Genomic DNA, 24211 nt, shown 5'->3' with positions numbered 1-24211 from the left:
ATGAATGGGCAAAGAAAATGTGGTCTATCCATATAATGGAATATTGTTCAGCCTTAAATAGGAGGAAATTTTGACGCATGCTACAACATGGACTTTGAGGACATTTTGTTAAGTGCAATAAACCAGTCACAAAAGAACAAATGTATGATTCCACTTTTGTGAGATCCCTGAAATAATCTGATTCACAGAAACAAAATAGAATGGTGGTTACCAAGGGCTGGGGGAGAACGATGAGAATTGAGTGTTTAATAGGTTCAGGTTCCAGTTTTAGATGATGAAAAAGTTCTGGAGATGGATGGTGGTGATGGCTGTATAGCAATGTGAATGTAATTTCACTAAATTGCATACTCAAAAAGGATTAAAATGATAAATTTTATGTGCTGTATATATTATCACAATAAAATTTAAAAACAAAAAAACAAATACTATGAGTTTAAAGCAAAGGCAGAGGAGACAGTGGGGGCTCCCCCTCTTCTGAGGAACAAGCCTCTGCTCCAAGCTGGGTTTTCCCTCCAGAGTCAACCGGAAGCAGATGGGACACAGAAATCTAAGGAAAAACTTGCCCTTCAAAGTTTTGGTTCTAGAAAGAGGTCACTTAACATTTTACCCTAAAGTGTAATTATGCCTCCTGGGACCCGATGGGGCTGCCTAGCCTTCCCAAAGGCCTCTCAGCGCTTATGTCTCCTCCAATCACTCAGCATTTCTTATCTCTTGCATTTCTTAACATATGTCCTTCCATCCGCTGGACACTATTTTCTCCTCCTCTTCCATCTGGCAAAGTCCTTCTTAAGTCATTTGTTGGTTTACTTAACAAATATATGGGAGCCAACCTTTAAGATCCAGACCCCTCAGTCTTGGTTCTTTCTACATATCCTCAAGCACTACGAGGCACTTGGGCACAGGGTGGCGCTATTAAAGCGCTGCTCCTGAACTCCCGAAGGCCAAAGGGACTGGGAGAGCAAAGAATGGCTGACATGTCCATCTGGAATTCCACAAAGGTTTATTGAAGAGATCTTACAGAAGCCTGTCCTGGGCAGCCACAGGATGCAGAGAGCCCCAAGCCACTTTGGGTTACATTAGAGTCAAGGAGGAAGGGTCTATGCCTAGGATAACCACTGTGTGCACAGTGGAGCAGGGACTGACTTCTGAGTAGTATCGTTATAAATAGCTCTAGCTCGAGGAGTCCTGCCCCAGGGAAGAGTGTTAATTGTTCTAATCTGGATGGTATCTGAGGAATACGTGCATGTCAAAGAAAGGGAATGTAAAGGTGACCCACCAACCAACATGGTGGACTGGACAAGATGGTGTCACTCTTGCTCACAGACAAGCACCTAGTAATGTGATAGCCCATCGCTGGCTACAAGGCAGAGGTCTCTTTGGTGGAAGAGACAGAGCCTGTACTTTCAGTTCCCTCAGTGTCTGGCACATGCAGGAAGCCAGTACATAACTAGATGAAATATGTAAAGATTAATTTATCTGCCCAAAATGGTACTGGAAGGAAGAAGAAAGGGGAGTAAATGTTCTATAATATGTACACAACAATATAGTTTTTGTACATCAATATCTTTTTTTATATATGCACGACCAGTTGTGAGAGAGATGATAGCCTACTTACAATAACAATAATAAAATATCTAGGAAGAGCCTGTATAAGAGCTTCTTGAAGAATACACTTCCAAAGGAATATAGAAAACTTGGGGCTAAAGGAAAGGTTTATTATGTCTTAAGGAGGAAGATTCAACATCATAAAGCTGTGAATTCTAAGTGAATCCAGAAACTTAATGCAACCCCCAAAAAACAACACTTGGATTTTTTTTAAGCAGATAAACTCATTATAAAGTTTACATGGAAAAAGAGGCAAAGTAGGCAGTAATTTTCTTAAAAAGAAGAGTAATGAAGAGAACTAGCCTGAGCAAATATTTAAACATACTATAAAGCTAAAAATCATTGTACTGATGAGGAAATACTCAGAAAATTTTCAAATCCCTCCCCCTCTTGACAGGTATGGTGGGAAGCCAAGAAAATCCAAGGAAACAGGGTTTCTATTGAGGCTTCAAAAATACAGATGAATCACAAAATGCTTGGGTGCTTGGGATTGAAACAATGTAACAATGTATCCCCACTCCCCACCCCCTACCGGGACTCAGTGGTATGGAACAGTTTGTTAATCACAGTCATGGAAGCCTATTAGTTTACAATACAGTATCCGGGTAACCTTTACAGAAATAGATTAAAATATAATTAGCATCCTGAATACACCTATAGTGACCTAATAGCTCCTACTGCAACAGTTTCTGGGAGCTAACTCCCTCCTCAGCTTTGTAGTAAATGTATAAAATGCATGGCCCTGCTGTACGTGGGGCTCAGACCTTTGGAGATTGCTCTCCTCTGAGCCTGTCAGCATAAAATAGACCTCCATCTCCAGGATCTCCAAGTGCCACTTGGTTCTTCCGTCAGCAATCCAGTCCAGGTTTCCGGTTTTCTGTAACAGTACCAGTGAAGAAAAAGACAGGAGACCAGTAGAACAATAGAAAGTCCATCCGTAGACACAAATGCATAGAAAATTTGCCTATAATAAAGGTGGCACTTCAAATCCATACAGGAAAGAGAGGAGGCTTATCAGTAAATGGTACTGGGATAATTGGGTAGCCAACAAGGTAAAAAGGTTGGATTCATACCTCACATCTTTCACTAAAATAAATTCCAAAAACATCAGAGATTGAAACCATGAAAATACTAGAATAAACCAAGAGAAGATATTTACATAAGCCAAGAATGGATATAACTTTTCTTCAATAAATATAAATTCCAGAAGCCATAAGAGACAGTTCTATAATTTTGACTATACAAATTTTCTTTTAAAAATTCTACATATAAAAAGCATAAGCAAAGTAAAACACAAATGGCAAACTGAGAAAAATGTTTGACTCATATTACAAAGGGCTAATTCCTCCAACACTTGAAGAACTCCTATCAAAAGACAAGGAATAGAAAAGTGGGCAAAAGATATGAACAGGGAGTTTATATACACACACACACACACACACACACACACACACACAATTGGCTTTCAAACATGTAAAAAGGTACCCAACCTTACAATATGAGAAAAAAATTAAATTGCTCTGAAATATTACTAATTGACCATTTCAGAGATATCAGTAATAATGGAAAACAGGATTCACCCTACATTGCTATTGGAAATATAAATTGGTACAAGCTGTGTGGATGAAATTTGACAATTTCTATCAAAACTATGATAGGATGTATCTTTTGCCCCAACAGTTCTACTTTCAAGAATTTATCTGATATGCTTACATATGTGCAAAATAACATAGAATGTTCACTGTAGTGTTGGTAATCGCAAAAGTTTGAAAACAACCTGTACCCACCAATAGGAGATTGGCTAAATAAATTCCAATACATCAATAAAATGGAATGTTATGAAGCTGCAAAATATGAGGCAGCTGTTTATGTACAGCTGTGGAAGACCTCCAAGATATGTTGTTCAACATAAAAGTCAAGATGTGTAAGTTTGTGAAAGCAACCAGATTTCGCACTGTGTTGATTGAAAGATGAAGGTTTTATTTTATGTAGACAATATTCTAACCCTTGTATGGACTTAAGAAATTTCTCTCTTCCTGTCTTAGTCCATTTGAGCTGCATAACAAAAATGCTCTAGGGTAGATGGCTTAAACCACAAACATTTATTTCTCACAGTTTGTGAAAGCTAGGAAGTCCAAGATCAAAGCGCCCTGTTGGTTCTTCTTGCCGTATCGTATCCTCACATGGCAGAAGGGTTGGGGGACCTGTGTACAGTCTCCTATACAAGGGCCCTTTATAAGGGCTCCACCTTCATTATGTAATCACCTCCCAGAGGCCCACCTCCTAATAACATCATACTAGGGATTAGGATTTCAACATGTGAATCGTTGAAAGCACTTCAAACATGCAGTCTACAGCACTCCCCATAAAAATAGTTTTATCATTTAAAAAATATCAAATTCAGATTTGACATTTTTAAAATAAGGATTTCTGGGTAAGCTTGTTTCTGTAAGCACAGAGGGGTATGGTATGGAGCATATCCTTTCCCGGAAAAGCCTTTTTATTACCAACCTAGTGTCCTTTTAGCCTGTACTTGTTTGCCTCACATTTCTTCCATATGAGTAAGCCTTAAGAACATAGAAGTCCACCGTATGCTTGATTGTGTTAAAAAAAAAAAAGGTGAGGTGGGGAGAGGGGGCATAAATTTGTATGCACAGGTAAGTATTTGCTTTTATGTGAACATACTGTTGTCTATGCCTGTTGCTACTCTAACAAATTGCCACAAACTTAGTACCTTAAAACTAGAGAAATCCATTCTCTTTTGGTTCTAGAGGTCAGATGTCTGGAGTGTGTTTCTTTCACTGGGCTGAAACCAAGTTGTGTGCAGTGTCTCGTTCCTGCTGAAAGCTCTTCGGGCTCTAGCCCGGGGTTTCTGTTCAGCCGAAAGACAGGCATGAGCAGGCTGGAGAGAGAACAAAGTCAGTAAAGCCCACTGAAAGGGACTCAAAGAGTTAACCAGATAAAACAAGAGGCCAGAAAGAACTGACAGAGTTAATCCGTTAATTAGTTTCAAAGGGCAGGGAAATAGGACAAGAGTCACAACATTATAAAATCTACTTAGCCTGAGAAAAAGGCCCAGTTTATTCTTTAACTTAATCTATATTCTGTTGTTCCTCCCAGCCCTTTAATCAAGTAACTTTGTAACCAGGACGTGAGATAGACCTCCAAAGTATAAATAAACCTATGTGAATAAAGAATGCCAAGATCTGGACTAACACAATCACCTAAATAACCCTATTCTTAAGGCAAAACTTCAAAGGAACTATAATCACCTTTATACATCATGCTTTATGCTGACCCCTACCCAAAAAGCACTATAAAATCCCAAACCCTAAACCCTTAAACAAGCTTCCCCGCTGAGGTCGCCTGCACTCCCCTTTCTTTGAGTGTGTCACTCTCTGGAAAGTTCTACTCCAGCTAAGTAGGGAGGGGCTCCTGAGAGCTCTGATTTGGGCTTCCAATAGCTTGGGTGAGCCAGACAGGACTACAACTGTGCAATTGAGACAGGGACCGTGGGTGTAGTCAGAGTAGGGTGAAGGTCTCCGGAAAAAGCAAGGCAGGATATTTGCAGTCAGAGCAATATAACTACATGCAAGGAAACCCCCTACTAAAACTTGTGTGAAACATTCAGCTCTACAGTCATTCTTCAGTAAGATCAGTTAATATACCCCAGATAAAGAAGAATAGCACATGTGCACTGATGGAAAGTGACTGCATTGGGGTATGGGTGGGGACTTGATAATATGAGTAAATGTACTAACCACATTGTTTTTTCATGTGAAACCTTCATAAGAGTGTATATCTGTGGGTAAAATTGAGACATTTCCAGAATTTCTCGCCTAGCTTTGGTCCATCTGCATATCAACAGGCGTTCAGAGGTGTAAACAAGTAGGCTTTAGTGCATTTGCATCTTTCCTCAGGGGTGGGGAAGTTCATCTCCATATCAATGGGTAATTACCTGGGCAACAGAGGGCTTATCTGTACCTGAGAGGTGAGGGGGAGGGCCCGTGTGGTTGCTGCTTGAGCAGAGAAGAAAGACGGCCTGGGACTGCAGTTTGTGAGCAATAAACGGGTTTAAAATTTATTTCTCCCTTTGACTGATTTTGTTTTTTAGGGGTATTTTGCCCCGGGATTTCCTTTCCCTGGACTTACAATTGGCATAGTCAGCAGGGTTCCTGTGAACCCGAAACCTATCATAATGGGTGCGACCTTTGGGAGGGCCGCCCCTAGAAATGACGGGTAGAAGTGGTGCTCATGCCAAGGGACATTTGTCTACACTCGTGTGGTTGTGGAGGCACCACCACCGCTGCTGGCCATGCCGACCCCGGCCCATGGCCCGAGCCTAAGGCTACTGCTTCTGCCACTGCTGCTGCTCTTGCTGTAGGCTGGAGCCTGGCCACAACCATGGAAAGGAGCAGAGGTCCGAGTCACCATGAAGCAACTGGCTGCTGTGTACCACGCCTTGCTGGCTACAGAGCCCATCGCTGGAACAGTTCCAACCAAGGTAATAACCTCCTATCCCATCGCAGGGTGGGTGCGAGACTGGACCCAAAGGCAATGGAGTGGCGTGGCACAGACACCTCAAAAGACAATGTGGGCCCATCGGTGTGACTTGTCTTTCACCTTTGAAGAAGTCAGCCGAGCCCGGAAGGAGTTCCCTGCACATTGTGCAGATCAGCAAACCACCGAGAGGGGCCTAGAGCATCTCTCTGTTGTCTATGGCTGACCACAGGTGACTGAGAGTGATCGAGGTGTTGGATCTCCCCAAAGGAGGACGCCACCCCAATTCACTCACGGAAGACGTCTCTTGATGCAACAAGCAAGAGGACTTTATTCAGGAACCAGCTAGCTGGGGTCCAAGTGTCAGCCCGATGCAGTGGGTTTCAACAAGGACCCCGAGCATTCAAAGCCAAGGGTTTATATAGCATTTTCAAAACACTTAACTCATAGTAATTTTCCACAGCTGCACATTATTCTTGCAAGACATACATCCTGGGTTAGGCAAGAGCAAGAAAAGACCACTCCTCAATTGTCAGGGAGGTTCTGCACGATAAGCTTGGTATGTAAGATTAGCTGACCAAGGTTAGCTGACTAAAGGCCACAGCTGCCCACCACCTGGTGTTCATGATTAACTTGTTTTTCAAGGCCTTACCCAGTTCCAGTTTTTCTTTCTAAGTCACATACTCAGAAAATGGCTTCTAGGTCCTTAAGATGGCTATGCTTATGCTAACCTATTTCTATTCTCATTTGATGCTTAGATTCTACATTTCCCCACTTTCTCTTTGGACATTCCAATCATGGAATGTTTGTTTCTTCTTGCTGTGTGAGAGAATGATATTGTTGTCTTAGCATTAGTACCTGAACAGCACTTACTCTTTCCCTAACGAAGGTCACCAGCTGGTTTAAAATACAGGGGCCTAAGGTGAGGAGTAACACAAAAATAAGCAAGGCTCCCGCCAGGGTGGATATAAGGGTTGTAAGCCATGGTGACCAAGTAAACCAGGACTCAAATAGACTTTGGTTGGCCTCTCGCTCTCTTTTTCGTTGATCTAATCTCTCTCTAAGTTTGGACATTGAATCTCTTATTATTCCAGAATGGTCTGCATAAAAGCAGCATTCTTCTTTCAGGGCTGCACACAATCCTTCTTTTAAGAACAGTAAATCTAGTCCTCGTCTATTCTGTAGCACTACTTCAGAAAGGGAAGTTAGGGACTCCAAGTTTAGTGATGGATTGTTCTATGGTCTTTAAGTCTTCATCAATAGCTGTTCTCAGTCCCTCATAATTTTGGTTTCCTTGAATAATGGCGGCTGCGCCTGTTCCTGCTCCTGCCGCAACTCCCACTCTTAATAATACAGCTAGAGTCAACGAGACAGGCTCTCTTCTATATCTATGTCTGGGTTCAAATTCTGTTACAAATGAGAGATCATCATGATACATTAGCCTAGGCAATAGCTGGACCATAATACAGAAATCATGGGAGGAATTAAAGGCTGAGGTGGAGACACACGGGGTGAGTCCAGTATTACAAGCCCACCACCCCTCGGGGGGAGGGACTAGATATCTATTTTCACCTGAGGAGGCTATAGATATGGTTTCATTACACAGATTCTTATGAGTCGAGGGGACCGTTCCTAGACACTTCCCTTTCCCAGTTACTTCGGTCAGGGTCAGCTTCTTGTGGCTGCCCCAGCTACAGATTTCATGGCTGGTTGTATTGTTAAAGCTGCCCGACAGCCCTAACCCTTCATAATAAGGAGGGCCAGAGGAAAAACATAACCAACAGGATTCAGTAATGCTAGGGTTGGTGTTGTTTAAAACTCAGAAAGCCCCCTCGACGAGGTTGAGGAGGCATTGTCCAGTGCCAGAAAAGGGGATTACTTGGTCAGGAATGGGAACAGAGAAGGTGGTGGCAGGGCCCACCGACGGAACTGGGGCCTGCTTCAGGGCTGGGTCTGGGGGACACGGCTGATTTCTTAGGACAGTATTGGGTCCTACTGGGGCAGCCGGAAGGGTCTCTATCTTAAGCCTGAGCATAAACAAGACTCCATTATCATATCTACTCTGGTAGAGTAGTAGTCCCCACATAAGCCCTATTTCCCAGTTTGTTACTTTTTTTCCTGCATCTGTAAAGGAGATGTCAATTAGGTTGCAGGTGGGATTAGTCATGCATTGGGTGTGAGTGGTATTTCGTTGGATTTTTATGAGGCCTGGAGGAGACTTTCCTGTCAGCCAATGGCATGTCCCAGTCTGCTCACAACCCCAATTTTTGCAGAAAAAATCTGTCCACCCACCACACTGTGAGACTTTGGCCCGATCGGTTGAGAGGGCTGGACATACATAGAAGCAGGTACTTTGGAGTGCTTTCATGGAAGCCCAAGTACCACATCCTGGTATACCTATTCTACCTTCATGCCAAGGGTCTTGTTTGAGGAGAGTGCATATGTCTACAGTGAGGGTAGGCCACCAGGTCCCCCTAGGGTGTTGTCCTGTTAACTGGACTACTACTTGGTGGGAAGCTGGGGTAATGATTTGCCATGTCAGTAACCTGGGTTCATGGGGGTTAGGGCTCTGGTGGGTTGGAAGTAGCAGGAGCATCAGAATCACTAATAACATAGTTCTTTTTACACAAGTGAAGCTTAAGTGGGTTATCAATCCGAGTTACTCGCCAGTCTGGGTCTGGTGGGGGTGCCTTCTTCAGATGTGAAGCGTGTACCCAGGAGGAGATGCCATCTACTTTTACGGCTGTGGGAATAGTCAAGAGGACGATGAAGGGTCCTTTCCACTGAGGCTCAAGGTTTCCCATTCGGTGTCATCTCACGTAGACAGGGTCTCCCACCTGGAACTGGTGGGGTACTGAGAAGTCCTCTGGCCGATAGGCTTCCCTGATGGAAGCCCACACTTCTTTCTGCACGACTTCTAAGGCCCGTAACTTTTCAAGTAGAAACTTATTAGTTGCACATTCGGGGAATGTATGAAGATGAGCCGATTGGAGCAGAGCCGGGGCCCCAAACATTATCTCAAAGGGCATTAGTCCAAAGCGGCCAGGGGTGTTCCTGACTCTAAATAAGGTGAAGGGAAGGAGGACTAACCAATCACATAAACCAGTCTCTATGGATAATTTAGTCAAGGTCTCTTTTAAAGTTCTGTTCATCCTTTCTACCTGTCCTGAGCTCTGGGGTCTATATGCACAATGCAATTTCTAATCTGTCCCCAGGATCTTGGCCAATCCTTGACTCACCTGGGCAACGAAGGCAGGTCCATTATCGGAGCCAATTACCTTTGGGATTCCAAACCTTGGAAATATTTCTTCAAGTATCTTCTTGGACACCGTCTGAGCTGTCTCGGTCTTGGTAGGGAAAGCTTCTGTCCATCTTGAAAAAGTATCTAAAAAGACTAGGAGGTACTTATGTCCATACTTAGCAGGCTTAATTTCAGTGAAATCAACTTCCCAGTAAGCTCCTGGTCGATCCCCGCAAAGCCTTTTTCCGTGTATTACTTGGTGTTTGTTCACATTTACCAATTGGCAAGGAACGCAATTTCTCACCACCTCGTCTGCCATTTCTCCCAAGCCAATGATGTGATAAGGGGAGTTTCGAACTAGGGCTTTTAGGTTCTTGGCCCCCAAATGTGTCAACTGATGTAGTTGCCTTAAGTATTTTCCTGCCTCTTTCTGGGGCAGAATATTCTTCTCACTTCCTGACTCGTATGTTCCAAGGGGCGAGGATTTTTGGAACCCCAGCTTGTCTATCTGAGCGAGGTCCGTGGGTGTATACTGGAAGCTTTTAGCACATGTGTCTTCCTGGTATACCCGGAGGGGTAAAATGTTCATTCCCTGGGCTGCTTGTTTTGCGGCTTGGTCTGCTCTCTGGTTCCCTCGAGCTATTAGAGATTCATCTTTCTGATGTCCAGGGCAATGTATTATTGCTACTTCCCTGGGTCTATGGATGGCTTCTAATAAATCTAAAATTTCCTGTTTGTTTTTGATATCTTTCCCAGCAGAAGTCAACAGCCCTCTCTGTCTGTAGATAGCTCCATGTATATGAGCGGTGGCGAAAGCGTATCGGCTGTCAGTGTAAACATTGAGTCTCTTACCTTCAGCCATCCTTAGAGCCTGGGTAAGGGCAATGAGTTCTGCTCGCTGTGCGGAAGTGCCCGTTGGAAGTCCACTGGCCCACACGATCCGGTCATCGTCTACTACTGCAGCCCCCGCCATCCTCTTACCTCCCATGATGTAACTGCTTCCGTCTGTGTACCAGGTCAGGAGTCTCAGTCCCTCCAAGGGCTGATCTCGTAGGTCCCGGCGGGTCCCTGTCTCTTCAGCCAGTATCTCCTGGCAGGTGTGAAGCACTTCTTTCCCCGAGTCAGGGAGCAGAGTAGCTGGGTTTAGGATGGCGGGCGGGGCGAATTCCACACGATCGTGATTCAGTAGCAAGGTCTGGTAGTGAGTCATTCTGGCATTCGACATCCATCTCTCAGGTAGTTGCCGAATTACACTCTCCAGCGCATGGGGAGCAACCACAGTGAGTTTTTGTCCCAGCGTAAGGTTGTCAGAATCTTTAACTAAGAGGGCCACGGCCGCCACTACTCTCAAACAGGCAGGCCATCCACTACTTACTGGGTCTAATTTCTTTGACAAGTAGGCGACAGGTCTCTTCCAAGGTCCCCATTGTTGGGTCAGCACTCCTCGAGCTACCCCGCTCCGTTCATCCACGAGGAGGACAAACGGCTTTGTCACATCTGGCAACACCAGAGCAGGTGCCGACAGGAGGGCCCTCTTAATATCATCAAAGGCCTGCTGTTGTTCAGATCCCCAAACAAACGGGGCCGCCCCTTTTGTTAGGGGATACAGGGCGGTGGCTAGGGTAGCATACCCGGGTATCCACAGTCTACAAAATCCTGCCATCCCCAGAAACTCGCGAACCTGGCGTGGTGTGGTGGGAACCGGGATCTGTGTCACAGTCTGCTTTCGGGCTTCAGTGAGCCACCTTTTCTCTTCTCTCAGGGAATATGCCAAGTAAGTCACTTGTCGTTGGCAGATCTGTGCCTTTTTGGCAGATGCCCTATACCCCAGTTTAGCAAGTTCAGTCAGAAGGGCTCCAGTGGCCTCTCGGCAGGCTTCCCAGGTAGGGGCCGCTATTAATAGGTCATCAACATACTGCAACAAAATTACCTGTGGGTTGGAGGCTCAGTAAAAAGCCAGGTCCCGATGTAGGGCCTCATTGAAGAGGGTGGGCGAATTCTTGAATCCTTGTGACAAACGAGTCCAGGTCAATTGCCCAGTAGTTCCTGTGGAGGGATCTTTCCACTCAAAAGCAAACAGCGGTTGGCTGTTCTGGTGCAGGCGCAGACAAAAGAAAGCGTCTTTCAAATCTAGGACTGAATACCAGGTGTTTTCCAGGACCAGGGAACTTAGCAGATTATAAGGGTTTGGCACAGTGGGATGAATGTCCTGTACCCTCTTATTAACTTCTCTTAAATCTTGCACTGGTCGATAATCTCCTCTTCCCGCTTTCTTTATGGGCAGCAAGGGAGTGTTCCAGGGGGATTTACATTTTACTGATATCCCCTGCTCTATAAGCCTCTGGATATGGGGTCTAATTCCATCTCTGGCTTCTTTACTCATTGGATATTGTATCACAGTACTGGTAAAGCTGAAGCTTTCAGTTCTATGACCACAGGGGGCTGGTTCACAGCAAGCTCCATACCCGCCATCTCTGCCCAGGCTCCTGGAAACTGGTCAAGCCACTCCTGACCAACTCGGGAGGGTTCTGGTTCCTTAAAAAGGTGGTATTCATCCTCTAAACTTATGGTCAGGATACTTAGGCTCAAAGGTTTTTTTTCTCGATTAGTCACTCGAGTTTCTTCAGCTTGAAAGGATATTTGGGCTCTTACTTTGGTCAATATGTCTCTTCCTAACAGGGGTGTGGGGCACTCCGGTATGACAAGGAATGAGTGGTTTACTTGTCTCACTCCTAAGTCTATTGTACTTCGGGTAGTCCACGCATATTGTTTCTGGCCCGTAGCCCCGATCACCCAAGACTTTTTGCCAGAGAGGGGGCCCTTAGCTTGGGTCAGTACAGAATGTTGAGCACCAGTGTCTACCAAGTACTCAACGGGTTGCCCCTCCACCTTCAGAGTTACCCTGGGCTCGGGGAGGGGCTCCGAGCCCTGTCTTCCCTACTCTTCATCCTCTAGCAGAGACAACACCTTCTTCGGAGGTCCCCTCGGTGGCTTCTTAGGGCATTCCTTCACCCAATGCCCCTTTTCCTTGCAGTATGCACATTGGTCCTTCTCTAAAGGGGTCCGGTTGCCCAGGTACCCTGTCTTGCTACCTCTGCCACTAGAGAGTGGGCGTCCCCTACCTTCTACTATTGCAGCCAAGATCCTTGTTAAATTTTTCTCATGCTTCCTGTCCCTCTTCTCCTCTTTACCTTCTCTTTCTTTCTCCCTCCTCAACTCCTTTTCTTCCTCAGTCTCCCTCTTGTGATAAACTTTTTCAGCCTCTTTTACTAAATCTTTCAGTGACAAATCTTGTAGGCCCTCTAATCTCTGAAGCTTCTTCCTAATGTCGGGCACTGATTGTCCGATAAAAGCAAGGGCCACTGAGGCGCTATGCTCTTCAGAAGTAGGATCAAAGGGAGTGTACCGCCTAAAGGCTTCCATCAGGCATTCTAAGAACACTGCGGGTGCCTCAGTGGCTCCCTGACTGACCTCTCTTACCTTAGCCAAATTGGTGGGGCACCTTGCGGCCCCGCGGAGACCCGCCACCGGAGCCTGGCGATAGATGGTTAGTCGCTTCCTACCTTCTGGAGAATTAAGTCTCAGTCGGGTCTGGTCAGCAGGAACCCCCTCTCTATATTATGAGGGAGTTGCGATGGTCGTCCGTCGGCTCCAGGCATGTTCTTTCGTGCCTCCAGGAGGATCCTTTCTCTCTCCTCCGTGGTGAAGAGCACCTGCAAAAGCTGCTGACAGTCATCCCAAGTGGGCTGGTGAGAAAACATCAGGGACTCTATCAGCCCAGTTAGTCTCTATGGTTCTTCTGAAAAAGGAGGGTGGTTAGCTTTCCAGTTATATAAATCGGTGGAGGAAAACGGCCAATACTGCAGAGGTTGGAAAGGTGGGTCCCCTTCTTCTCCGAGGATGGGAGCCCCATAAGACCAGAGAGGAAAAGTACCTGGGGGGTCCAAGGTAGCCCCTCGGTGGTGCTGAGTTCCCTGGGCAGGTCCCGGAGTTGGCCCCACTGCCTCAGCACCAGGGACTGGAGGTGTCGGGGGTGCTGGGGGTGGGGGGGCCATAGGGGCAGGAGGGTAAGGAGGGGGATCATCAACCATGAGTAAATCTTGAGTGTCCGGGTGAACTTTGGTGGTCTCTTTTTTTTTTGCTCTGAGGTTGGGTCTGGGCAACTAAGACCCGAGGGCCCATTTTCTTTTGTACCCAGGGCTTTACCCAGGGCTGTGGATTCTCCACCAACTCCTACCAGACTGCAATGTAGGGTTGCTGACCCGGGTGTCCCTGAGGCGAGTCCTGGAAAACCAGCTTTTACTGCTAGTAAAATGGAGAGATCAAAGGTCCCCTCCGGGGGCCACCCAACATCAAAGGTGGGCCACTCAGAGGTGCAGAAAGTCTGCCATAGTCCTTTCTTAACTTCTACTGACAAATTATGTGCCCTCGTCCTTACTTCTGTCCAATGATCTAACGTCAGACTGAGGGGGGTCGTCACTGTCTGTCCCATTGTCAGTATAACAATTATTAGGCACGTGAAAGACAGAAAAAACAGAGACACACACAGATTAGACACACGGCGGCCACTCCTTGTTTTCCTCAGCTTTTCGATCAGAAACCGAAAGGAATCGGAGGGTTGATACTCTTGGCACCTGAAAATCAACCCTATCTCATCAGATTCACCTTGCCAAAAAAACAGATTAGAGGCCACCAGGTGTCCCTGGCCCTCTGGTCTCCCTGAGGTGTCCCCCAGGGTTGCAGCCTGCGGTGCTCCGAGTACGTCTACCAACCGTGGTCTTGAACCCTTTATGGGCTCGAGACGGCTGCCAGATGGAGGGTACCCCCTTCAGAATTCCGACCGGTTGCTCTGAAAGACAGAAGATGAAACACAGACAACTCAAGGCACCACCAACCTTACCTCTTCCTCCAAGGGCGACTTCGGGAGTGAATCGGGGCGAGCGCTCGATCCTGGAAGAGCCCCCAAATGTTGGATCTCCCCAAAGGAGGTCGCCACCCCAATTCACTCACGGAAGATGTCTCTTGATGCAACAAGCAAGAGGACTTTACTCAGGAACCAGCTAGCTGGGGTCCAAGTGTCAGCCCGACGCAGCGGGTTTCAACAAGGACCCCGAGCACTCAAAGCTAAGGGTTTATATAGCATTTTCAAAACACTTAACTCATAGTAATTTTCTATAGCTGCACATTATTCTTGCAAGACATACATCCTGGGGATAGGCAAGAGCAAGATAAGACCACTCCTCAATTGTCAGGGAGGTTCTGCACGATAAGCTTGTAATGGAGTGCAGAGAGCATCAAGAGTCAGGAAAAAGAACTAATGACACTTAACCTGACTGCCTAGAGCAAGAGCCACCCAGTCTTTTCTTGTGTAAATTACCCGAGGCTTCTGAGAAATGCGCCTACCCTAAGTTAGATAACTAGAAGTGGGCAACAGCCTGGGAACGCCTGGGGATGTAACCCGTGATAAGTCACCTAGACATGCTTGGGTAAGCAAGAGATAACAATTGAAGCGGGCAGGCAACTGGCGCGTTCCCTAAAAAGGTTACAATGTTTCCCATTGGTTACAATATAGAGTGTGTTTTAAACCTATTAGTTGTAGAACTGCACGGGCTTTGGTGTAATGGCTGTGAAGATCCTATATAATCAGTACCCAAAGTCGCTTCGGGGTTGGCAGCTCGGACTCGGCCTGCGTGTCAGGGGAGGTGCTGTCGACCCCAGCTTGCTGGCTGAATAAAGACTTTGCTTGGATTTTTATCTCTGTGTCCGTGTGTCTTGTTCTCTGGGAAACATCGGAGTCCTAGACCCTAACAAGCTTGGTATGTAAGATTAGCTGACCAAGGTTAGCTGACTAAAGGCCACAGCTGCCCACCACCTGGTGTTCATGATTAACTTGTTTTTCAAGGCCTTACCCAGTTCCAGTTTTTCTTTCTAAGTCACATACTCAGAAAATGGCTTCTAGGCCCTTAAGATGGCTATGCTTATGCTAACCTATTTCTATTCTCATTTGATGCTTAGATTCTACAGCATCAATTTATTGGACATGTGTTGCAAGGATGGGTGTGTAAAGGAGTGCAGAGAGCATTAAGAGTCAGGAAAAAGAACTAATAAAACTTAGCTAAACCTTAACAGCAGACCATTCCGGAATAGTAAGAGATTCAATGTCTAAACTTAGAGAGAGACCAGATCAAAGGAAGAGAGAGCGAGAGGCCAGCCAAGGGCTATTTGAATCCTAGTTTACTAAATCCCCATGGTTTACAACGCTGATATCCACCCTGGCAGGGCCCTTGCTTATTTTTATACTGCTTCTCACTTTAGGTCCCTGTATCTTAAACCGGCTAATAGCCTTTGTTAGGGAAAGAGTGAGTGCTGTTCAGGTGCTAATGCTGAGACCGCAGTATCATTCACTCACACAGCAGGAAGAAACAAACATTCCATGATTGGAATGGTCAAAGGAAAGTGGGGAAATGTAGAATCTAAGCATTAGTAAGATTAGTAAATTAGCATAAGCATAGCCATCTTAGAAACCTAGAAACCATTTTCTGAGAGTGTGACTCAGAGGAAAAAAAACAAAAACAAACAAACAAACAAAAACAAACAAACCCTGGGCCTGGGTAAGGCCTTGAAAAACAAGTTAATCATGAGCACCGGGTGGTGGGCAGCTGTGACCCTTGGTCAGCTAACCTTGGTCAGTAAATCTTACATACCAAGCTTATCGTGCAGAACCTCCCTAACCATTGAAGAGTAGTCTTACCCTACCCTTGCTTAACCCCAGGATATATGTCTTGCAAGAATAATGTATAGTTATAGAAAGTTGCTATGAGTTAAGTGCTTTGAAATTGCTATATAAACCCTTGGCTCTGAGTGCTCGGGGTCCTTGTTAAGACCCGCTGCATCGGGCTGACTTGGACCTCAGCTAGCTAGCTGAATAAAGACTTTGCTTGAATTTACATCTCTATGCCTGTGTAGTTTGTTCTCTGGGGAAGCCTCGGAAGCCTGGACCCTAACAGGGTGCAGCAATTAGGAGTAAAATGAACGTGGCCCTGGACATTTCAACACATGGATCGACTATTGCTGGCTCTTCTGGCACCTTGGGGAAAAGTCCTGGAAGCTGGCCTCCTGTGTATTCCTGTAATAACAGCAAATTAGCCCCTGAAAATCATGGTTATTTGCCTCTATGGTCTTTGTGTCCTGGATGTGCCCCCTGGCTGCAGCTGCCGCGTGATGGCTGGAATGGACAAGCTTTGGACTTAATCTGCATGGGACTCTGAACCTGGCTGAATCCTCTGGCTTGAGAATTATGATTGTGTTACTGTTGTCAAGAAAATAATGAGAGGCTTGACTTTGTCTAATGTTTGGTAAAAGTTTTGTGAGCAATCTAGCATGGTTGTTAGAAATAAGTAAACAAGTGTAGAAACGTATTTTGTGCTTAGTGAGAGATTATGCTGTAAAGCACATTTATTTAATCTGCATAGGCTGAATCTTCTGGCTTGAGGATTATCAAGATTTTATTGCTGTTACTATTGCATGTTACTAGACTGGTCAGAAGAGGGGGACTGAGTAAACTGTAAGGCAAGATTTCTGGAGGTGTGGACTTTGGGTAAAATTGAAACATTTCCAGAATTTCTCGCCTGGCTTGGGTTCATCTGCATATCAACAGGCGTTCAGAGGTGTAAACAAGTAGGCTTTAGTGCATTTGCATCTTTCCTCAGGGGTGAAGTTCATCTCCATATCAATGGGTAATTACCTGGGCAACAGAGGGCTTATCTGTACCTTAGAGGTGAGGGGGAGGGCCGGTGTGGTTGCTGCTTGAGCAGAGAAGAAAGATGGCCTGGGACTGCAGTCTGTGAGCAATAAACGAGTTTTAAACTTTATTTCTCCCTTTGACTGATTTAGTTTTTTAGGGGTATTTTGCCCCAGGATTTCCTTTCCCCAAATTTACCATATCAATCATACCTTAATAAAAAATAAAAAAATATAAAAAGAAGAGTGGCACATGTTTATTTTATGCTAATCATTTATAATCATGTGTAAGACTCACTTTAATATGCTAAAAGGCCCAGGCCTATGTGCTGTCCTTCTTCCTTCAGATCTGATGAAGTGATTTTGCAAACTGCGCAAACTAATTTAGTGTGCAAGCCCAGCCATAACACAGTAAAAGGCAAGAAGGATTCCACCTTAAAGATAAGATTGCACTTAATTTACTCTTTAGCAAACAATACCTCAGCCCACCTTGGGGGCTGAGCAGGTGGCCTTGTTTCATATGCCCCCAAACCAAAATGCTGGTATCTCAGGGAGAAATGAACAGAGCAGGAAGTTACTTGTATCAAGTTCATTCTAAATATCCTAGGACCACTTAATAAGTCCACACCCCTAAGCTTATTTTCATGTTCTTGAAAAATCGTCATTTGCCAATAAAACCCCTAGACAACACACCACCATGGGCTCTCTTGCCCCCTCCTGGCATGAGCCATGAGCTCTGTCCTTTCACTTTATTTCTAAAAAAAAGCCTTTACCTTGCTCTCCTACCTTGAGTGTTTGTGAAGCTCATTCTTCGGCTTTGTGAACAAGAACCCCGGCATCACAATCATGCTTTTTAGTAGCCTGCCTGAAAATCTCCCTTCTTTGCCTTTGGGAAGTTCTTAGAATATAATTTCACTTCATCCAGTGCTCTGTCGCTCCCTCAAATCCTGGGGTGGTAGGGGCTTAGTTTCCACACTGCAAATTCAAGTGGACACTGGATGCCAGGTGATTCAGGCTTCAGTTGACAAGGGATTTGCCCTGTGCTGAGCTTCCCTTTCCTGCCTCTATTCTTCCTTGCTCTCTGCTGCCTGCAAGGTAGCTGCCATTCCCTGTTACTCTTGCTTTAATTAATTCCTTCCACTCTGACTTCCCTGCATCTCCAAACTGAATTTCTTCCCAATATTTCCTTGCCTCTTTCCAGCTTCCAGGGCTACATTCCTTGTATGTAGCTCATGGCCCCTTCTCCACTTTGAAAAGCAGCAGCTTAGCATATTCAAGCCACCCTCTTCTTCAGTGGACATAGCCTGTGACCACATCTCTCTCTGCCACTGTTTTACAAAGCACTGGTGATTGATCAAGGGCCCACTCACATAATCCAGGCTAATCTCATCTCAAAGTCAAAGTAACTTGTGGAACATAACGCAGCTAATAAGCGAAGAAGGTGGATTCAGGCCCAGACACTACATTATGCTATTAAATTAAAATTCTCTTCTGCTTTTTACAAAGTGCTAATTGAGACTCATCAACCTGATTTCATGACTCACTAATGGGCCACAATTTATTTAAATAGACACAGCCTTGAAATCCTAAATCCCACCCGAGTGAAAACCATCTCTATTTTGCCTGCCACTGCATCCCAAGAGCCCTCACCTTGACAGACACAAAGAAGGCTCTCAATAAACAGTTGATGAAAGAGCCTCGCACATAACAATACAATCTTAAAGCTGGAGGAAATCAAGGAACCACCCAGTCCAGAGCATCACAAATGGTATTGTTATGGTAGGTAGGTAGCCAGACATGAGCAGGAAGAGGGTTGGGGACCTTGGCTGGTGTTTACATTCAGTTATATGCTTGTTTATATTCTAAACATTCTTTATAAACTGTGCCCATGGGATGTGGGGAGGGATAGCATAAATACCAGACCTGCCAAAACTGAGTGGTTCTGATGCCGGGGTTCTTGTTTGTTGAGTCAAAGAATTAATTTTGCAAACACCCAAGGTAGGAGAGCCAGAGAGAGGCTTTTATTAAGAGATACAGTGAGAGGACAGAGCTCCTGGCTCACACCAGGAGGGGACAAGAGAACCCAGGGTGGTGCATTGTCTAGGAGATTTGTAGGCAATTGAGGATTTGGGGGGATGTGAAAATAAGGCTTAGGGCACAGTAATTAAGACAATTTGGTACTGGCACAAGAACAGACCCACAGACCAGAGGAACAGAATAGAGAGTCCAGATATTAACCCAAACATATATGGTCAATTAATGTATGATAAAGGAGCCATGGACATACAATGGGGAAATGACAGCCTCTTCAATAGCGGTGTTGGCAAAAATGGACAGCTACGTGCGAGAGAATGAAACTGGATCATTGTCTAACCGCATACACAAAAGTAAATTCAAAATGGATCAAAGACCTGACTGTAAAGCATGAAACCATAAAACTCTTAGAAAAAAACATAGGCAAAAATCTCGTAGACATAAATATGAATGACCTCTTCTTGAACATATCTCCCCGGGCAAGGGAAACAAAAGCAAAAATGAACAAGTGGGACTATATCAAGCTGAAAATCTTCTGTACAGCAAAGGACACCACTAATAGAACAAAAAGGCATCCTACAGTATGGGAGAATATATTCATAAATGACAGAACTAAAAAATGGGCAGAGGAGCTGAACAGAAAGTTCTCCAAAGAAGAAATTTCAGATGGGCAACAGACACATGAAAAGATGCTCCACATCGCTAGTCATCAGAGAAATGCAAATTAAAACCACAATGAGGTATCACCTTACACCAGTAAGGATTGCCGGCAGCCAAAATACAAACAACAACAAATGTTGTTGAGGATGTGGTGAAAGGGGAACCCTCCTACACTGCTGGTGGGAATGTAAATTAGTGCGACCATTGTGGAGAGCAGTATGGAGGTTCCTCAAAAACTTAAAATAGAAATACCATTTGACCCAGGAATTCCACTCCTAGGAATTTACCCTAAGAATGCAGCAGCCCAGTTTGAAAAAGGCAGATGCACCCCAATGTTTATTGCAGCACTATTTACAATAGCCAAGAAATAGAAGCAACCTAAGTGTCCATCGGTAGATGAATGGATAAAGAAGATGTGGTATATATACACAATGGAATATTATTCAGCCATAAAAAGAAAACAAATCCTACCATTTGCAACAACATGGATGGAGCTAGAAGGTATTATGCTCAGTGAAATAAGCCAGGTGGAGAAAGACAAGTACCAAATGATTTCACTCATCTGTGGAGTATAAGAACAAAGAAAAAAACTGAAGGAGCCAAACAGCAGCAGACTCACAGAACCCAAGAATGGACTAACAGTTACCAAAGGGAAAGGGACTGGGTTGGATGGGTGGGAAGGGAAGGATAAGAGGCAGGGAAAGAAAGGGGGCATTATGATTAACATGTATAATATGGGAGGGGGCATGGAGAGTGCTATACAACACAGAGAAGACAAGTAGTGATTCTATGACATCTTACTACGTTGATGGACAGTGACTGTAATGGGGTATGTTGGGGGGGGACTTGGTGATGGGGAAGTCTAGTAAACATAATGTTCCTTATGTAATTGTAGATTAATGATACCAAAAAAAATGAATAAGGCTTAGGGGTGTGGACTTGTACCACCTGCCCTGCCCTCAAGGTGGGCTGGGTTGTTGTCTGTTTGCCAGGGCTGGTCACGGGTTATGCTGAGATACCCTTGTGGAACACTCAAACATTCCGGGCCAAGTTGCTCCTGGCCTTTTGACCTTTAACTGATCTCACTGAAGATGTCTATATTCCTAGTCTCGTATCTTTACCCTAGAGAATTAGTGTGACCTTGACTTTGCATAATGCTAAACACAGAGATAGGGACTTCTTTACATTGTTTGATTGCTTTGACTGTAAATATCCTGCCTTGCTTTTTTTGGAGGCCCTCACCCTACTCTGACTACACCCACTGTCCCTGTCTCAGTTCCAATATGGAGGAGAAGTTGACCTTGACTTCACCTCAAAGTAGTTATGTGCTCATAATCATACTTAAAGTCACACCTTTGGCCCCACAACAGTTCTGTGGCAGATCAATCTATGGATGAAAAGAGGTCAGCACCCCATTTCCCAGAAATCCCCTCCTGATTCTGAGAAAAGACAACCTGTCCTAATGAATGTTCCACACCCCCACCCCCCACTTAAACTCCAGCTCTTAGACCCCCAACCCAAACCCCACCATGCTGCTCACCTCTCGAGAATGCCTGTAATCCCTCAAGTGTGTACTTTGCTTTACTAAACTACTCTTCATTTGTACCTGCCCAACCTGTTCATGAATTCTTTCTCAGTCAGAGTCAAGAACCCTCTCCCAATTGAGGTCTCACGTAGTGCACAGGGAGCTCTCCCTGGACAGGATGGCCTGACAACAGTATTACTAGCACTCTTACTTGGGTGATTCACCCAATGTCATTTACCCACTGGTGGATCATAATGGTGACAACAGAACACAGGGTTTTGTTTTGTTTGTTTGTTTTTAGTGTTTCCTCATTCATTTATTCAGTCTGTCAAAAAGAAAAGTACAGGCCCAAAATGGAGTCACTGATGCTGGGATAAGTCACCAAGCTAGGGGGAATACCTGACTTAACTGCAGTTCCAACCTCCCCCAGACATGTAGTCTTAACTAGTTGGGAATTTTCTGGTCAGCACCCATGAGGTAATCTGTCACCTGGGCCCTCTCCATCCCCCCTCCCCCAAAGAAAAGAGGCCATCTGCATGATTAGACCCTCTGCTTTCCCCCTAAGGGAAAGTGACCTCCCTGAGACCATCCTTTCTTCTCTTTTGCTAATCACTTCCTTGCCCCACCCTCCTTCCTATAAAAACCTATTTTGTGCAACTCCTGGAGCTCCCCTTTACTTACTAGGTAACACACCTGCCAAACCGACTGGTTTCAACCTGGAGGATGCTAGATGGGATGCTGCCCAATTCACAAGTTGCTTAATAAAGACAATTAGATCTTCAATTTTACTCTGTTTAATTTTGTTTTAGCAATTCATTAATTCAAAAATATTTGAGCACTTACAAGCCTTGGATTGAAGTATTTCCATCAACAAAAACACAAGTTGCAGAAAAATTATGTAAGGTTTAGTCCCGTATCTTCCTTAATTTATGATGGGGTCACCTCACAATAAACCCTTCCTAAGTCAAAAATGCATTTAATTCATCTAAACTACCAAACATCATAGTTTAGCCTAACTTACCTTATTAAAGTGCTCATTAGCCTACAGTTAGGCAAAATCATGACACAAAGCCCAATTTATATAATAAACTGTTGAATATCTCATGTAATTTATTGAATAATGTACTGAAAGTGAAAGACAGAATGGCTGTAGGGGTACAAAATGATTGTAAGTGTATCACTTGTTTCTCTTGTGATCATGTGGCTAACTGGATGCTGTGGAAAGGACCCTGTGGGTAAAATTATAGTATTTCCAGAATATCCCGCCTGGCTTTAGTACATCTGCATATCAACAGGCATTCAGGGGTAGAAAGAAGTGTGGCTTTAGTGCATTTGCATATCCTCAGGAGTGGAGAGAAGTTCATCTCCGTATCAACGAGTAATTACCTGGGCAACGGAGGGCTTATCTGTACCTGAGAGATGAGGGAAGGGCAGGTTTTGCTTCTGCTGGAGCAGGAGAGAGAAACTGCTGCCCCGGACTGCAGTTTGTAAATAAACGTATTTGAAACGGATTTCCTCTCCCCGGACTTACAGACCCAAATTCAAAATTCGCTGCATGGTTTCTGCTGAATGCGTTTCACTTTCACACCATCATAAAGTTGAAAACCTGTAAGTCATACCATTGTGAGGCTGTGTTGTAAATAATACTTAGTATATAAATGTCTATAGAGTGTGAAGATTAGACAAAACCAAGTGAGTTCCACCTCCCCATAATAATCCAATTGTTCCAGAAAATTGGATTCTGTCAGGCTAACTAAGGCCCACAGCAAAAACGAGCCCATCAGCCTTGTATTAACAGGCCACACACTTACTCTGTACCCTTAAAAGATCCACAAACCCCACATCTGCTCACTGAAGAACCAGCCTAAAACAAACAATGGCTGGGAAGTCAACCAATCAGCTTCAACTTACACCAACCAGCTTCAACTTACACCAACCAATCAGAACTAAACAGGGCTCCATCCCTTATTTGCATAAAGGGACCGGAATGGGAAGTCACGTGGAAATTTTTATAAAAACAAACTCCTGTTTCTCAGTGTACTTTTGGTTTATAGCTGTGCCTTCCTGGTTTGCTGATTGTTTTTCAGCAATAAAGTTCTCCTTGACTTAATGTCCTTTTTTATGAAGAGATTTGTTAACAGGAGGAATGTACACCAAATTATTTATATGTTGTGGTGAAGGGATTAGGGGTAAATCTTGTTTTACATTTATGCATTATTTGAATTTTCACAAAGAAAATAATTTTACAATATAAAACCACAATGGGTGTGGGGGGAGGGGAAGAAATGAATGAACTGTTTATTTTTGTTTAAAATACAAAAACAAGTATTAGAGGCCTGACATGTGCCCCCACTTCCCCAAAACCAGGACAAAAGAGATAAAAAGAAAAAAAAACCCGTGATGAATATTTTCAATTCTTTCTCTACCTGTTGTATCTGACAGTCCTTGACTTACCCATTTCTGTACGCTACCCAGCCCAATGCCCCACTCAAAGCTGACACCGAATAAGTGTGCACGAGCAAAAAGACTTAACCAACGTGAAGAAGGACTCTGCATCAGAATGAAGGATGATAATTCTCAGGGTAAAGTCAAAATGTAGAAAACCTTTCTTTGGTTAACAAGGTTTCAAATCACTTTTGACACTGGTAGGTATGGACTGGCTTTTCTCACTGCAATTCATGTCCAGCTAGGTCACGGGCCTCGAGTGCACTTTTACCTGGCCACCACCGCACGTCCCTCCAGGCTTCAACCTCGGAACTCTCAAGCCTCCAGGTCCAGGTAATGCACAGTTAATGCAGGGATCGCACGCGCCGCTGCGCCGCACGCATGCGCCCTCCCCTCGCAGAGCCCCGCACTCGGAGCCCAGCGCTATCGCTCTCCCAGCCTCAACCACAAGGGTCCTGCAC

At 44.7% G+C, this 24211-nt stretch overlaps 1 protein-coding gene across 1 annotated transcript; it reads right to left on the bottom strand.

The window, feature by feature from the left end:
* Positions 1 to 859: 859 nt before the first annotated feature.
* On the bottom strand, positions 860 to 24148 carry LOC140848371 (protein NYNRIN-like). Its single transcript, XM_073231381.1, has 3 exons — positions 24022 to 24148; positions 4340 to 14195; positions 860 to 2482 (listed from the first exon to the last, which is right to left on the bottom strand). Exon 2 carries the CDS (start codon positions 11007 to 11009, stop codon positions 9306 to 9308), a length of 1704 nt encoding a protein of 567 aa, XP_073087482.1. The 5' UTR covers positions 11010 to 14195; positions 24022 to 24148; the 3' UTR covers positions 860 to 2482; positions 4340 to 9305.
* Between the last annotated feature and the right edge of the window lie 63 nt (positions 24149 to 24211).

The sequence above is a fragment of the Manis javanica genome, chromosome 3 (assembly GCF_040802235.1).
Source record: "Manis javanica isolate MJ-LG chromosome 3, MJ_LKY, whole genome shotgun sequence".
NCBI classification, from domain to species: domain Eukaryota; kingdom Metazoa; phylum Chordata; class Mammalia; order Pholidota; family Manidae; genus Manis; species Manis javanica.
This window is presented reverse-complemented; position numbering and strand designations above follow the sequence as displayed.

Coding starts and splice junctions, on each gene's coding strand:
- LOC140848371 (XM_073231381.1), bottom strand. CDS start 11,009: ATGGCAGGATTTTGTAGACTGTGGATACCCGGGTATGCTACCCTAGCC.